The 17,605-nt window shown below is 39.1% G+C and overlaps 1 protein-coding gene across 1 annotated transcript; it reads left to right on the plus strand.

The window, feature by feature from the left end:
- The first annotated feature begins 1,066 nt into the window (after positions 1–1,066).
- On the plus strand, positions 1,067–16,899 carry LOC115437165 (segment polarity protein dishevelled homolog DVL-3). The gene is made up of 15 exons (XM_030160321.1): positions 1,067–1,642; positions 3,384–3,453; positions 6,640–6,755; positions 7,482–7,594; positions 8,185–8,320; positions 9,074–9,164; positions 9,266–9,335; positions 9,881–10,020; positions 10,488–10,564; positions 10,722–10,789; positions 10,898–11,047; positions 12,678–12,809; positions 13,248–13,415; positions 13,609–13,812; positions 15,623–16,899. The coding sequence occupies exons 1-15, from the start codon at positions 1,482–1,484 to the stop codon at positions 15,979–15,981; spliced, it is 2,055 nt and encodes a 684-aa protein (XP_030016181.1). The 5' UTR covers positions 1,067–1,481; the 3' UTR covers positions 15,982–16,899.
- Positions 16,900–17,605: the final 706 nt, after the last annotated feature.

Raw genomic sequence — 17,605 nt, forward strand, 5'->3', positions numbered from 1 at the left:
AGCAAAAATAAATGTGATCTTACATCATTAAGAATGCAAGCGGTACAAATTTATCCCTTTCATACATGAATTATGAGACCCTCAATCAAGATTTTTTTTCCTGCGTGTTTTTATTCCTCTTTAGACATGAAAAAAACATGCCTGAAGAAAATCTTCTTATGAACCTATTTTTCATGGAGCTGCAAAAATGTCCACTCAGCTGGACACCATGCGTTTAATTTTGGAGCACAGAAACATGTATTTACTGATATATTGTGTGAAAACTATGAAATAAAAACATTTTTAATGCTTATTTTAGGTAATTAATTTCTCAGACTGGGGTAGTTGTTTGTTTACTTGCTTTACTAGTTTGTCTGATAAGCGAATTACCTACAATAATTATATGTGGAAGACAGTATGAACCTTTACCAGACATTTTTAATGCTACTAATCTGAAGTTTTCTCACATTTTAACACTCTAACACCAGTCATTACTCACTTCATAGAGATAATATGCAAAAAAAAGACAACTTTTGTTTAAAGAAAAAAAAAAACCTGTTAATTACAGACTTATAACAATAACAAGCAACTGATTTACACTTAAACATGTTGCTCAAGATCAGGTTTATCTAGAACAGCAAAGTTACAGTAATGGTATGAATTGCAGTGTATGAGATGATGCATAAGCATCCACTGTGTCGGCTGATATGGAACTAAAACAACAAAATCCATGAATATATAAGAGAACAGCTGTAGAATAACTGTCCACTGTAGTGACCACTATGCATGAAAGGGTTATTTAACATCCTAAACAAAATCCCCTGTGACCCCCTATCTTCAGGAATGAATGGTAAAGTACATTTAAAAACAAGGTGTACTTTTGTAATCTGGATAGTGTGATATATAAAAATGTAACTATATAGGATTAAAATATAGTTCCCCCCCCCCCCCCCCAGTCCACACTTTTGGCACAGATCCAATGTCCTTGTCCTTGTTGACTCCTGTGTTACTGCAGTGTTATGCTCAATGGAGGCCTGTGTGTCTCCTCCTCGCCGCTAGATGGCGCCCTGCTGAGACAAGCCTGGCCGATTGTGTGCAGTTTCGTGTGCAACAAAGTACCGAGCCTGGCAGCTAGCGAGAAGAGAAAAGCGACCCGTTGGAGACTGTTTATCTTTCTGCATTTTCAAGCTGTCTTCTGAAATCTCTAAGCACTCAGCGGTGAATTGGAAGTTGAATACCAACGTGATTCAACCTTCGGGCGGTGTTAGGGGGCTTTGTGGAAGAGTAAGGTGCTTTATTGAATTGAAAGTCAGACGTAACGCTAGCGAGCTGGCGTAGGAAAGATAGAACCAGAGCTACGTAGCGAGTCGGTCAGCTAGGGAGAGCCGGGAGGACCACGGCACAGCCGCTGCCAGCGCCGCGGGGAGTCGGGGCCCGAGAGGGAGCCTGCCAGGCCCTCGGCTTAATGCACCCTGCCTGCCTCGCCTTAGCCGCAGTCCGAGATGGGGGAGACCAAAATTATCTACCACCTCGACGACCAGGAGACGCCGTATCTGGTGAAACTGTCGGTGCCGGCGGACAAAGTCACTCTGGGAGACTTCAAAAATGTCCTGAAGAAACCAAATTACAAATTCTTTTTCAAATCCATGGACGATGACTTCGGGTAACTGTTTAAGTGTTTATTGTGTTTAACATGGGGTTAGCGTATCGGTGTTGTGTTTGGGCGTTTAGATGAAGGTTAACTCAGTTGTTACCTGATCCAGCTGGCTTGTCATCCCTGTTAACGTTACCTGTCGGTCGATCATTAGCTAGCTACTTGCATTACAGTTCCTTTGTTAGCTGCTAGCGGCGAGCTTGTAGCGTTAGCAGGTCTGTTTAGCGTCCCGACCCCGTTTGTTTACATTGCTTGTATGGTTAGCGTACGCGACTTGTGCCTTGACTTTGTCTGACCAAGTTTGGTATTTGTCGGTTTCACTAACACAAGCGAAAGTCCCCAATGATATTTTATGTTTAGTCCCAGTCACAACTACATGCAGTAGATAATTATTGATATTAGTAATGTCAGAAACTAGCTAATGTGCTAACAGGCTAACGTCAGACTGTAAATGGTTAGTTTCAGTTGGTCAGTTTGAGTCCGGCAGGCCCTGCTGTTGTTGTCTATTAGCCCTGAGGAATGCAGAGTTGGACACAGGAATGCCCTGTTCATCACTGTGGCAGCTTTATGAGCATGTCCTTTTGTGTTAAAACACGGCTGGAAAAGTAGACGTTTTATGTTCTTCCAGACACAGTCCTCTGTAAAGAATGAAGGGTTGTAATACAATATTTTATTAAACACTTCATCTAGGTTTCCAAAGTTGTTTTTGGCAAAGCTAAAGTAGGGTGGGGCAACTCTTAAGAACATTTGCAAGGAGCAAAGACAAGCTTTAAAATGACCCACATGGCTATTCATGCTGTCAAAAGTGGAGGGATGGTCTGTAAATCAACTATTGAAACCTTTACCTTGTGTTGGTATAGATTGACCAAACCTGTCAGACTGGAATAGACACCACTGCTTCTCTTCACAAAGACTCTCTTTTTCTTCATCTGTGTCTTCTCTAAGAGCCACAACTCATCTCATTATCATCAGTAGTAGGAGGCACTTGGGAAATGCATCCTTAATTTGACATGTCTTTTTTGTTATGTGTTGTAAATGCTATCTTCTTCCATCTCATTCTTTCCTAGTTGTTCCAAGTAATCTATGTAGAGAGACTGACTGGTTTGTTGTAAAGTCATCAGGAAAATCCCAGGGATAGGACAGTGCTTGCTTAAGAAATCCTCACATGCCTGTCATTTTTAGCAGACTTTGATGAACAGTGAAGTACTATTTGTAAATCAGGCCTAATTTGTTAGACTATTTTTTTGTCTACTCTGATTTTTTTTGTTGCCAAATCAGTTGAGTATTGAGTAAAATTGTAGCACCTTGTATGCATCTTTTTTTATTAAATCTTACATTAAGTTAAGCAAATCTCAGCTTTTTTTTTTTTTTTTACCTTGCCCTTCTGTTTTCTTGTTGTATACTATCATCTAGGCTACATTCTGTTTAATTTCAATGTGCCAAACAGTTCATGCTCATATCAGCCAGAGAGTATCAAGAGGCAGCTTTATTTCTACAGGACAATATTACGTGATACATTTGGATTGACATTTACTAGAAGTGCACTGTAAATCTGTGGCTAGCAGCATGTGTCATTGGGGTCATAAATACACCATTAAATCAACATTGTTTGTCCCAGGTGTCAGAATCTGTCCTGTCTGTCAGCATTGCCCATCTCCATTGCTTTTAAATGCAGCCTTGCATTTTATTGCCCTGAGAGTGCTTTTGTGTTGGTAAAGTTTACTGAAACAAAGCTTTGTTCTCTTTACAGGGTGGTTAAGGAGGAAATTTCTGATGACAACGCTAAGCTGCCCTGTTTCAATGGCCGTGTGGTATCATGGGTAAATGCATCCCATTTGTTTGTTTATACTTTTTGTTGCTGTGTGCCAGTCTCTACGACAGAGCAGTGAATTGAAATATTATTGGAATGGCAATATGTTCAGCATTTTTTTTTAATGAAGGTAAAATATTTAACAACATACCTTTGTAAATGGAGCATTGTGGTGTTAGAGAGACGCCATGACCTATTAATCACATTCTTTAGACATAAGGGGACATGTTTGTTTGGTACAGACGCCACAAAAATTGCCTAATTTTTGTAATATTGTTTACACTGAAAATGAATTACATTAATTACCATTCCCACTGAAATCATGATTCAAATTGCAATGGCAATCACTGTCAGAATAATCACAATTTATTTTTTGTGCATAGTGGTTGTGTGGTTATTGTGGCTATATTGTAACTGTGTGTGCATGTATGACAATGATTCCCATCTGTTGGCAACTGACCACAAACATACTCAGTCTCTAGGGAGAGGCCCAGTGCATCTGCGTGATAATATCATTACCACATAATGATCCTAGGATCAACCTTCACACTCATGCACATTCAACAAACTGTTCTTTTTCTGTACTGAGTATTTAAGGTAATTAATAGCTTTTGTTGTTTGCTAATTTTATATATCGGGGTCTGTCACTTGCCCTGCTCCTTTATGTGACACGTATTTGTTTGCAGTGTAGAGGCTCTGAGTAAATCTACCATCTTAACAAGGCAAGAGACATCTGGTGTCGGTGCACAGCCTTCCTTCCTCTCTTGTCTACATTTAAAATTGGATTAAGAACAAGTGAAATCACAGGATAGGAGGAAAATATCCCATAACAAAGAGCCTCACTGCATGTCATCTAACAAGAAGATTGAATCTCACAGGGTGGGGAGCATAAAGTTGAGAGAAGGACTGTTCAGTGTGTTCTATCTGAAGTGCTGATCCATTTGGGTAATTTAGCACAGTGTGTTTATGATTATAGTTTTTATCAAGAGTCATCAACAACATGTTGTCACTAGATGTTTGAATGAATAATATTCCAGCAGCTCGTTCTGATTTGTCCCTCAGTTGTGGTCACTTTTATCAGACTGGAGGTTTTGTTTGCGCTTGTTCAAAGCCAATGCCTCTCGTTGTTATGCTTGAGTGAATGTGTTCGTTATCTCTTGGGATTTGTTGAAATGTTCCATGTACAATGAAGTGTTATTTCTGTTAGAGTGTGTCCATTTGTTTGTCTCCAGCCTTCATCTGTTGTTTCAATGACTTGACTGATTGCTCTCTGGGGTCCATGTGCCTGGCTAGCCATCATCACATCAGTACTGCAGGCCAGGACCCTCAATGCCTGTTTTACTTAACTGTCAGCTGACAGACAGGTTTATGCTTTATTTACTTTTAGATTTGATCTAATTGCACTTCAACAAGCCTGCAGTGCAAATACAACCTAGTTGAAACAAATAGATTGGATTTCTTGGTTATTGTCATCTCTGTTGTTGCATTTTTTTTTTCTTTGCACTGATGGATGATAGGTGATGTATGTTATGTATTATCAAAGTGGATAAGTAAATAGGTTTGTAATATTTAAGTGTACAAATGTGATTTTTACTTTGTGTACAGACAAGTCCAATTTCTTTTTCAACCTTTTCTTCTCCCTAAGAAATGAAACAGACAGGGATGTTCATTTCTTTATTTTGGCTCATCATACTGGCACAGTAGCCCGTCCAAATCTGCCTTTCTCTGATTTTTCCATCTGCTTTATTTGAGTGGATGCTGACCAAGCCCAAAACTCAAATCTTTTATATTGGTTATAGTTGGACTTAGCAGATTTGAGAAAGTCTACAATATATCATGAACGTTTATGCATTTAGTGTTGCTAGGATGAAATGTGATTACATAGTATTGACTAGATACTGTGTAAAACCCTGAAGTTAGAGCTCATTTACATTCATGATAGGGCTGAACAATTCATGAAAATAACATTGTACTTTGAATAAACGTTGAGTCCAGTTCTAGGAGCTGCATCTACATGTCAGTATATGTCATTTCTACATTTTGAGTGGAAAAGGTTACATTCCTTCTAAAACACTGACTCATATTACAAATGAGATGTTGATTTTTTTCATATCGTTCAACCCTAACGTGTAACTTCAACCCAAAACAGGCCATTGGCTTTCATTACTGTAATAGCTAATCTTTCAATACTGTAATGGCTAAGTTCAACAGTGCTCTGGTGCCAGTGTGGGTTTTTTCTTATTTTTTCTACACATATTACAGCTATTACCTACATCTGTTAGAGCAAGTTTTGTTGATCTGCACATTTCTTTTTAAGCCTTTTGTAAATATTGAACAAAGATTTTATATGATGATTTTCAATGCACTGATGAGTTAAATTTCTATCCACTGCCTAGAAGACTGGGTATTTAGTTTTTAATTACGGTTTCATAATAATCATTAATAGCATATACAACATAAACTACTCCTGAACCTATTTAGCCACTTATCCAACCCTAGCCAGTTTCACATTGAGCTCATGTTGGATTTTAATCTTGTTCTTGCATGCAAATGGTATAAGTGCATGCTTTATTTCAAATACAAAAAAAAAGGTTTGAGAGAGGCGGATTAATGCTCATAGGAATTTGTCAGAATTGAAAAACAGTGGAAATATAAACAGCAGAATGTTGTAATGTGAAGTTTTGCTAGTGATATAATTTCCCTTGAAAACACAGTCATGGTCCATTGGGTTTTACTTTTTCCCACACTTCAGTAACCTAGGCAACACTGTGTCAGGTAGAGAAACCACAAGTCCAGGCACAACTGAATTGTGTTAACTCCAAAACCAAAATGTCTTTCGGTATTTCAGATCATAAGTAGATGAGTGTTACATCCAGCTTTATTTTGAAATGAGAAATCAGTGTTTTACATTTTTATTGTAACCTTAAACAGTAGAGGTTTGGGGGCATTTTGTAGCTCTGTTTTCTTGTTTTAGAATTGAGCAGCTTTAATTTATCATCTGCAAATGCCCACAAGATTCAGATTCTGTTATAAGGCCATATTGAGGTGATAATTACATATGATCCTATAGAGTCTTAGAATGGGGTGGAATGTAAACACATGAATGTTGTGACATGCATTGCCCACTCATTGTGGGTGTTTTTGTCTGAGTGTTTGTCCATCCCTCTGACTACTCTGACTCTCCGTCTGTCGACAGTTGGTCTCTGGTGACGGGGCCCACACAGATGCAGGCTCGGTGGCAGATAGTTTAGAAGCAGCACCCCCACTGGAGCGAACAGGGGGCATCGGAGACTCAAGACCACCTTCCTACCAGTCAGTATTTCAGATAAAATGGAGTATGTGTGTCGAATCAGAGAGTTTCTGTAATTTTTGGCACTGTTTGGTGTGTCTGTGTGTCTTTGAAAGCGGGAGATGCCATGCGTACTTTCTGTTTGGCTCGGTGCATCTGTCTTGATTGAATCCCGTGTTTCTTAATAACTGTATTAACTGATGAAACAGTAAATTGAATGGAAAAAGTGTGACACCTTGTGACTGCAAAGGAGGAAAAAATCTTTTTTGTACTTCTTCAACACTCTTAATTTTTTTTTTCTGCAAATTCATCCCTCAACATTGAATTAGGCCATATCAAGCACTAGACAGTGATCATTTGTTGTACAAAAATTTCTTCTGTTGCTTTTCTGTTTTCTTAGTCTTTTAGGTCTTCAATATTTTTTCGATTTTGTTATTGAAGTATGGTTTACAAGGAATGAAAAGCCAGTGGAAGGCACATGATCATCATAAAAATGCTAATGCAAAACCATCCAACACAACAAATGCATTTCCTGCCAAGATGTCAACCACAAAGTGCAGCCTCATCTGCTTTAAGCCAGAGTAGATGGCAAAATAAACACAGGTTGTAGTAGACCATGACAAAAGCATTGGAAACTTCTCTTAGTAACAGTTTAATTCATTAATTTAACTCATTTACCTGTGTAGTGATGCATTATAATAGTTGAATCCAGTTCACTCAGTTTAACGGTTGCTCTGATCCCTGTTCAGTGGGAAAGCAGCAAGTGGACGGGACAGTTTGGACAATGACACAGAGACGGGCTCCATGGTGTCGCAAAGGAGAGAGAGGGAGAGGCCGCGGAGGAAACACTCCAACGATCACGGTCAGTGTAAGATTCCACTGAATGAAACCTTAGTTCCCCACATGTTAATTCAATAATTCCTCTGGACCACTCAATGTAGTTAAGCCGCTTACTTCAACATATTTCATGTAAATTCCATTTCAATGTTATCAAATTAGAAACAAACATTTAATGGATAGAAGAGATGAAGAGTTCAAATAAATTTGGCAACACCTCATTTACAGAATTATGAAGAGGCAACAATAATAATCATCTATTTCTAAACAGTCATGAAAAGTTATACTTAAGAATTTTTCATCTTTTAAGCGCAAGGTATCAAAACGATGTATTGCAGTACTGTAAACCATAAATAAGGACAATACATCAACTTTATAAATGACTGTTGATATGTATTTTTTAATGTGTTTGTAAGTTCCTATAGTCAGGAAAGATGTTAGTTGCATACTGTTTTGTTTGACAGAGATATCAGAAGCATATGATTCCTGAACCTGAGTTTGTCTCTTAATACAGGTGCTTTCTTTTTTAGGTATATGTTGTTTATTTAAATGAATTTGCTTTGTGTGTGAAAGTTGTTACACATGTCTTCTTTATTACATTCCCATCCTGTGTAGGTGGAAGGCAGAATGGGTACACGTCACGGGGCCTGGGACGTGGAGGACCCGAATACGACAGCTGTTCATCCTTTATGAGCAGCGAGCTGGAGTCCACTTCCTGCTTTGATTCAGAGGATGACGATGCAACCAGCAGGTCAGACATGCTTTGTAACTCTTCAGTTTTCTTATAAGTGCAGCTCTCAAAGAGAAAAGGCATTCAGCTTGAAGAAATCCATCTGGAATTAAAGTTGATGTGTTTTGGCAGAGATTAGTGTAGCCTAATTGTCTGCTGGTTCCTGTGGTTACCCCCCTGTGGTTCCCCTTCAGGAGTTGCAGGAGTTTGCTGCCCACTTTAGAGACTCTGCTGTTCTAAGTCCTGAGGCGTCCTGCATCATCCAGGATGTTTTTCCTGAGTTTACAGCCCAAAGAGATCTGGATCAAATCTGCTTCAGTTTGTCTTGTTTTCAGTCTGAGTGAAACTGATTTTCTTCATGAAGAAGCTTGAATGATATCTTCTATTCTCTTATATTTGAGACTCTGTCACTTGGTTTCCTTGTGAAAAAAATGAGCAAATGTTACTCTTTAAGAAAGCAATAGTAAATGCCACATTTATTTTTGGATGTACCTTTGTATTTATGTATTTTTATTTCTCACATTATCATTTCAAGCAGCTTTTAAACGTGATAGAGATAGAAAAAAATGTTTTTAATGATTTTCAATTATTGTTACTTGATACACATCTAAAATATCAGCAAAGTAAATGAATAAGTAGTAAATAGCAATATCCCTCATGTATGACAGCAAAATGTGGAATAAAAACACCTAGAATGTGCATAATGGTAGGAAAAATTTGGAATCTTTTGCAGAATTTCCATATTTTAACATAAATTCTATTTGTTATGTTCAGGTTTAGCAGCTCAACTGAACAGAGCTCCTCCCGGCTAATGAGACGACACCGCCGCCGCAGACGGAAACCCAAAGCCTCTAACATGGACAGGGTAAGACCACACACACTTCCACATTCATGGTTATAAATCAGAATCCAGATTTTAAAGATAGCGTGACAGCTTCTCTCACTCTCCATTGTTCTTCCTTCCAGTCCTCATCATTCAGCAGCATCACAGACTCCACCATGTCTCTGAACATCATCACTGTCACACTCAACATGGGTAAGTGGCTCAGGGAATTGTGCTAAATACAATTAGATATGTTGGAATAAACAGAACCAGTGTTTTTTCATTTGCCTCCATGTTAAATCACACACTGAGGCAGCGTACGTTATGAAACATTAAGGCAAACAAATTGTTAAAGGATGAAAATGTGACAGTAATTACAAGCAACAAATTTGTGATGCTATTGTTGTTAATGAATAAAAATGAGATAATGCTGAGAATGAGAAGATAAATTTGGGTTTGTTTGGTGTGGTCGGATGTTATATGCAGTTGAATCTAGAGGATGTTAGACTGGAATCCACTTGCCACAGGTAACAGATTAACAGGCTTTTCTTCCAAGGATACGTTATCATCTTGGATTTTTAGAGACATGCATAAATAATACATTACACTTTCACTAAACCTGTTGGATTTGAGTCGTCTGTGTGTGCTGGAGGTTTTGTTGACTAAGCTATTCACATAACTATAATGTGTCAAAAAATTTTGACCATACATTTTTTGTCCACTTCTAAATTCATAATGTATTTGCGTCGACCTTACAGAGAAGTACAACTTCTTGGGCATCAGCATTGTGGGTCAGAGTAATGAGCGGGGCGATGGAGGGATCTACATCGGCTCCATCATGAAGGGAGGAGCTGTGGCTGCTGATGGACGCATAGAGCCTGGGGACATGCTGTTGCAGGTGTGTATGTGTTTGTTTTGCATACCAAAGACCTTGAAAAGTAGGTGGAATATATGAGCATAGGCCTTAATGGAAGGAAAATGTCGTTTCATGTCATGAGTAAATGATACGAACATGCAGAACTTCGTAATTGTTTTTAATGTAATGATCTGTACCCATGAGGCATTCTGCCAGGGACTGCGTGAACCTATTCAATCCATTTTTAATCTGTTTCTGGTTTCCTGCATTTTCCCACACCAATCTTTTGTCACTTTATGTTAATCATATTAGAATATGCTGTTCAGTGCTTCTGATTCTCATTCTTATAAACCACCTGTTACTCTGCTAATGACTCTGTGTCTTTTTAATGACTGTGAGTGTGAACAATATCCTGCCTCTACGGAAACAATTTTAGATGCAAATTGTAATTTTTGTCAAATTAACCAAAGACATTATAATATTTTGCCTGTCATGTTTTCTCCTTGTAGGTCAATGACATCAATTTTGAGAACATGAGCAACGACGATGCAGTTCGAGTACTGAGGGACATAGTGCACAAACCTGGGTAAAAGACAGACTACTACACACAAAATGATTGTCTCAAACACTAAAAAAGACAGAGGAGGTTCCATAAAATAAAGATGCAAGTAGTAGTAAAGTTGAAGCTAAGACTCTTTTGTTTCACTATTAACCGTCTGTGTGTTAACTTTGTTTATTACCAGTCCCATTACTCTGACTGTGGCCAAGTGCTGGGACCCAAACCCTCGGAGCTGCTTTGCTCTGCCCAGAAGTAAGCCTTTGTCTTAGTCTTTTAATGCCTTGTTTTCTCCATCTGTTTCATGCATGGAACTGCTGACTTGGGATTAATTCTTCCATTTTAACTACTGTTATTCCACAGGTGAGCCAATCCGACCCATTGACCCTGCTGCGTGGGTGTCCCATACAGCAGCCATGACAGGGGTGTATCCCCCGTACGGCATGAGCCCCTCCATGAGCACTGTGACGTCCACCAGCTCCTCCATCAGCAGTTCAATCCCTGAGACTGAACGTGAGTCGCATCTTAAAGTATTGCTGCCTGGTTTTTCAGTTAAACCTTTATTAGATTTTTAAAAAAAGTGTAACAGAGAAAGAATCCAAGAAAACAAAACCCAGTGATAAGTAAAAACAGTGAAAATGTGATTTTAGTTTTAATTTTATGTTCAGCTTATTTGCTTGCATCATTAGATGAGTTTATTGTTGTCTGACCTTTTTAAATTTGTTATGGTGTCTCTCTTTTTATCACTTACGTGACATTTCACACATCAAGGTTGTTAATATTAACGATATCACACTGAGAGCCCTCGGTTCTCTATTATTTTGGAGCTACAAGCCTCCGACCTTCAGAAATGTAGTACTATCAGTGTTTTCCTCTGACTCTGTGTTCGTAAATCTCAAAGTTAAGTGTGGCCCTGCCCTTTCACTGCATTCCATTGAGTACCCTGTTCCAGCTTTTACTGTGTTCAGCCTCACAGCTTCCATCTGTTCAATAACTCTTGTCAAAACCAAGTCATAACTCACAACTTTCATCTTCCTTGTAATCTTTGGAAGGACAGTTACGTTTTTCTTTCTTTCTATGCTGATGGCTTTCCTCTCTGGACATGCTTTTTTGGCTTAATTTGTTTTAAATTTTCGGGGATTTTCCTTTCAAACTGAACATAAATCGACTTTTTTATATGAGAAGCAATTTCTTCTCCTCTAACAGTTAGACAAATATTTCAAGTATTAACTTCACAGTCTTAAAATGATAAGTGCACTTTCAGAGGTTGATAGAAAGATGCCAAAGCTGTACTTGGAAAGGAAAATAGTCATGTTCCAAAGTGAGGTACATGAGCCAGACTGATTGAAAAGGGCGTAAAACAATAATTAAAACACACTAACATCTTGATGACTGTCCGTTTTGAAATGCATTTGTTCTCAAAGTCGGATAACATTTCGCTGTGTAATTGTTAGTGCTGGTTAATGCTATTATTTGGGTTTAGTCAGGATCTGCTCACTCCAGTTCAAAGAAAGTGAATCTCATCCAGTCTGAGTCGTGATCAAGACAAAATACATAGGTCACATTACAGTCCAGACCGCAGGAAACTAAATATTTTTTGTGGCAAATTCCAAAACGGACCAACAAGTTGTCAGGACAATGGCACTCCGTTGTTTGATCAAATGTGTAGAAAGCAAAACAGAATACAGCCCATACTTAACACTGTCATTTCACAGAGACAAGATTGAACTTTTCATGGCAGGATGTGGTACTTTCATTTTTACCCCTCGGCCAAGAGGTATCGTAATCGTTTTGTCATCCAACCGTCCGTCCATCTGTCTGTCCATTCAAAGACATAATCGCATTATCTGAAGAATGTACTGAGATATTTGCATTTATTCAATGGATGCATCTTGGCATGGAGCAAAAGCCTATTGAAAATAGGTGATCTTGACCTACTTTTTCAAGGTCAAATGGCCTTGTGCAGTTATAATATCTGAGTACTTTCAAATATAAATATGTGTGTAATAAGTTTTACACAAAGACAATTTAATCTAAATTATAGGGCAGTAACTTTCAATAGAATCTTACACTATATTTGGCCAGGGGATGTTAAAAATGTGCAGCATGTTATGTTAACTTGTGCATTTGTGATCTTTCCCAGGATTCGATGACTTCCATCTCTCCATCCACAGCGACATGGCAACAGTTGCTAAGGCCATGGCTTCCCCAGAGTCAGGTCTGGAGGTGCGGGACAGGATGTGGCTTAAGATAACCATCGCTAATGCCTTTATTGGTACGTCTGTTAAAGCAGGGGGTGTGGTCAAGCATTGCTTTTCCACTTCACCACCATGGCAGCTTTAATCTCACATTCATCCGCTTCTGAAGAATGGCATAACAGTGTTTACATAAAATTAAAAGAACTGAATAAATATGTAATCCAAGGTATTTTGTTACTGGTCCAAGATCATAGAACATGTATAAAGTTTAAGGAAATACTAGATTCACACATATACATACCACAGAAACTATATGAAGTATAAGGAAAAGCATCATGTTTGAAACGTCACATAGTAAATAAAGTCCTCCATTGGAATGTATGTATGTATACTGTTGAGCTCCTGTCCTATTCTTTCCATTATTTCTGTTTCAGGATCATAGAATCGACCAACCATAACTGAAAGATGAATGTGAACAAATCTCAATTTATGAAAGCTATTTTTGTCTCCTTAAGGTTCTGATGTGGTTGACTGGCTCTTCCATCACGTTGAAGGGTTCTCAGATCGCCGTGAAGCACGTAAATATGCTAGCAACCTGCTAAAGGCTGGCTATATCCGACACACTGTCAACAAGATCACATTCTCTGAACAGTGTTACTACATCTTTGGAGATCTCTGTGGCAGTAAGTAGACCCTCAGTAATTTGTTGAGTGTCACATAAAGCAGGTCCCTCATGTTTATTACTGTATATAAACATTATATGGATTTCTTGTAACACTTTCATCGTCATCATCTTGCTTTATTAATCCAGCATTCTCTAGATATGGAGCTTTACTGTCAAACGACTAAATATTTTATCTGATTTGTCTTCCTCAGACATGACCCATCTGTCTATCCATGATCATGATGGTTCCAGTGGGGGTGCCTCAGACCAGGACACACTCCCCCCGCTGCCTCACCCCGGTGCGGCCCCCTGGCCTATGGCCCTGCCCTACCAGTTCCCCATTCCTCACCCTTATGACCTGCCACAGCCTTTCCATGGTGGACCAGGTGCTGGCAGTGCAGGGAGCCAACACAGTGGTGAGTGCATTTATCCACAAACAATCATTAGGAATAACATGCTGTTTTAATTATCTATACAGTGTTATGTGATGAGATCGTTTGAGTCATGAAATGAGGGCAATCTTTGGAGTATCACATAGACTTGTTTTTGTTTTTGTAGCTTTCTCTTTCACAAAAAAAACCCAGCAGCAGCAGTGAGCTTTAATTGCCAACTTGTAGTGGTTTTCACAGTGAAATAAGCAAAACATCAGCTGCATGTTCTTCTTACTGGTCTTGTCTTGTGTGCTGCAAACTCTCAATATAATATCATAGTTTGGACAGAGCTTACAGTAATTCTGAAATTGGATAATAGTTTCTATGAATTTAATTGACAAACATCCATAATTTCTACACCACTTCATTGCAGAGGAACAAACATTTAGGCCAGATTTAATATTCACCATCCTTTTATACTTGGTGTAATTTTCAAACACTGTGGGTGGATGTTTTATCTTTGTACATTTAAAACAGGAATATGTTCAGTGCTAGTTAAAGTTACTTCAAAGATTCCAAGGACACAGCTTTGCTCTGTCAAGAGTGAAAAAATATGCCTTCAACAGCCCCAAGCTACATATTTACATGTAGTGTTTATGTTTAGAAATAGAAATCCAGACATTGTGGTTTCAGGAGCCGTTTGCTTACACAACTGAGACATTTACTGACCGACACAGCTGCACATAACATCTCAGACTCCTGGATTTGCATATGTACACTGCCATAACCTGACAGTACTGCAGTAAGCAGAAGTCTGCTAATCTCTAAGAATGTTCCTGTAAATGTACAAACCATTAAATTAATCGGTCTGAGGAATCTCTCCAGAAAACACGAAGCCTCTCTGTGGTAATAAAATGAAAACATGTAATTGTCGTTGGTAATTGCTAAGCTGTTTGGCCTGTGAAACGCAGTGAATGCTTTCTGACCATGTCTGCATTAGTCAGGCTCTCCCGGGAGTCTCCCACAATCTGGGTCAGCATGCATGTGTCATTTCACTGGCACCCAGATGGAAACGAGTGGTTGCTTTAACTAAAGGGGGTATATAAAAATATGTATCTCCTTTTCTATTTACCAGGGTTACTGCAGTTATAAAAGACAAGACTAAAACTAGCATGAAAAAAATGATTTCATTAACTGAAGTACCACAATGCAACACAAAACAAAACAGGGTCACAGGTAAAATCAGCTTTGTTTTCTTTTCTCCTGAGTGTTAATGATTCATAGTGTTGAAGAATAAAATAGCTTTGCACAATATGACACCTTAGTTTTATAACGCATGTTTGATGTCATGCATTGTTACAACCTACCTTAACCATCCGCTATAAACCAAAGGTAAATTAAACTAACGCGTTGACCCATGGGGGATCCACGGGTCCTAGATATGGTAGTTTTTATGCTTTTGTGTATTTGTGCATGCTGTACTGCATTTGTCCAGCAGTCACGGCCAAAGCATTCTGGGTGTAGCAATGCTATTGTAAGGCTATTGTATTCCAGAATTACTATTATCTGCCAAAATATTGGTCCTATCAACTTGCCTTTTTCACTAGTCTGTTCCTTGACCAAAAATACATAAGTATGCCAAACTGCAGCAGTCAGCTCTTTCTGGATTTTGTGTGAATCCCGAGACACACACACACACACACACAGAGGCCACTTGGATTTTATAAAATGGATAATAACTACAATTATTGTCATTCCTTCAAAATAAATATGAAACTACTTTTGCATTTATACAATTCTGTAATAACTGTGCTTTACTGAATTTTATGCACATTCTCTTCTTTTGTATCTACAGGAAGCAGCGGTTCAAACTGCAGTAAGAACGAAGGTCGGAAATCCGGCGGCAGCGGCAGCGAAAATGACATCAGGAGCCACCGAGCTCCAAGCGAGCGTTCAGTTGCGCCCCCTAGTGAGCGAAGCGTCCGTAGCTCTGTCAGCCACCGCAGTGCCAACTCCCACACTATAGCCTATGGGCCTGGCCTCGTGTACGGCCCCCCAGGCCTTCCCCCTCAGCCCCCACATTTGTCTACAGCTGCCCCCGGTGCTCCACCAGGCCGAGAGATCGCCTCTGTGCCTCCTGAGCTCACCGCCTCACGCCAGTCTCTGCGAATGGCCGTTGGCAACGCTGGGGAGTTTTTTGTTGATGTGATGTGATAAGGGGATAAGACTAGTACAAAGCAGCAGATTGGGCTTTCTCATATCATGGTAGGGCTTAGACGGATGGAGTGACAGGACAGGAGGGAGGGAGGATGGCCAAAGCTGTAACCCAAGGCCTTGATTCCTCTTCTGTAACGCAGAATTGGAACCAATCCTGCTGTATTCCCCCTCTCTTGTGCTTTTCTTCCTAATAGTAGTGGCCATACTTTCTTCAGTGAAGAAACCCCCTCGCTCAAGATGGAACCAAAGCGCCTTCCTCAGTTTCCGCTCCCTGCTGGGGAAGAGTTTGTGTAAGGACAAAGAGCAAGAGAGGGAGGAAGTTAGTGGAAACGGACAGCTGGGGAAGATGACTCAGCGCTTTTTTACATGGATGTCTTTTTTTCATTTCACTCTTCCCTCCTCTCTACTTTCCTTATCTAACGTTCTCTGTCCTCCCCCACCCCTGTCCACGTCAAAATCGAGAGAGAAAAGCCTCTTCCCTCCTTTTGTTCTTTCACGTCCCACTTGCTGACCTCTAACAAGAAAAAAAAAACACTCAAAGAAAGCCTAAGTGAACACTAACTCTTAACCTTATTCAGACTTTTTAAATGTTTGCTTGACTTAAGAGAGAAAGAAATGGAAAAATGTGTATGTAGTGCAAGAGAATCGCAGTCCTCCTTACTGTAAGAAAGCATTTGTTTTATTATATAATAGCTGGTTCCAACTAGTTTCATTTTTCAACGCTTAACATGAGCATCCAGCTTCAAGAGTCATTTTTACACTACATGATTACATTTTCATCTGATAACCAGAGCATTTTCAGCCTCTGTCTTGTGATACTGTATAGTGGAAAAAATTTCTTACCATGACTTTCACACTACTCTTTTATCAAGGAAAAATGTCTTTTTATTTATAAATATAGTTTTATGACTTAAATTTCTTGCTGTGTTGTTTTTCTGTGAGTGTGTGTGGATATGACTGCAAAGTTCACATTTGCAGTCTAGTCTAGCATGTTTTTTTTTTTTTTCTTTTCATGGTACCTGAGGTCATATTTGCATTTAAAAGCAGAATTCCAGACTGTCCAACAGAAGGAATGCAAAGGTTAGGAAATCTGGTGCACAGATGTGTGTGTGTGGGCTGTGGGTGTGTGCAAGAGATCAGACCGTGAACGTTTATATTTGCCTCAGAACTGAATGACCCTATGCAATATGTTCTCTCTGGTTAGAAGGGGTAAAAACTCATGTAGAGGCGATTTGATTCAGCTTGGATTTAAAAAAAAAAGAGAAAAAAAAAAAGTCGAGTCAGATGGACTCTGCAGGATAGAATGAAGTAAGACCACCCACATAACCATGAGTTTAAAGGACAAACATTTCCTTAATCCCAACAGGGAAGTTTGTTTTCTTGCTTCCATTCACTTGAGGTTGAACTCAACACCATGTCTGGAGCTAGTAAAAATTCCATTCATTTAAGGATGTTTTTCAATCTTTACAATTAGAATCTGGCTATTACAAAAATATGTGCTGCAACACCTGACAAAAAGTAGGAAACACAAACTGAGCACAAACACAGTAACAATAGGGAAAAGGTGAGGAAAAAGTAAAAAAAAAAAAAAAAAAAAAAAAAAAGAATACGTTTGTGTTCT

This window comes from Sphaeramia orbicularis, chromosome 17 (assembly GCF_902148855.1).
Source record: "Sphaeramia orbicularis chromosome 17, fSphaOr1.1, whole genome shotgun sequence".
In the NCBI taxonomy this organism is placed as follows: Eukaryota; Metazoa; Chordata; class Actinopteri; order Kurtiformes; family Apogonidae; genus Sphaeramia; species Sphaeramia orbicularis.

Bases quoted from the DNA above. Each gene is read 5' to 3' on its own strand.
- LOC115437165 (XM_030160321.1), top strand. From the start codon at position 1,482: ATGGGGGAGACCAAAATTATCTACCACCTCGACGACCAGGAGACGCCG. The intron at 8,321-9,073 runs GTCAGACATGCT...TGTTATGTTCAG, and splicing joins GATGACGATGCAACCAGCAG to GTTTAGCAGCTCAACTGAAC. The intron at 10,790-10,897 runs GTAAGCCTTTGT...GTTATTCCACAG, and splicing joins CTGCTTTGCTCTGCCCAGAA to GTGAGCCAATCCGACCCATT.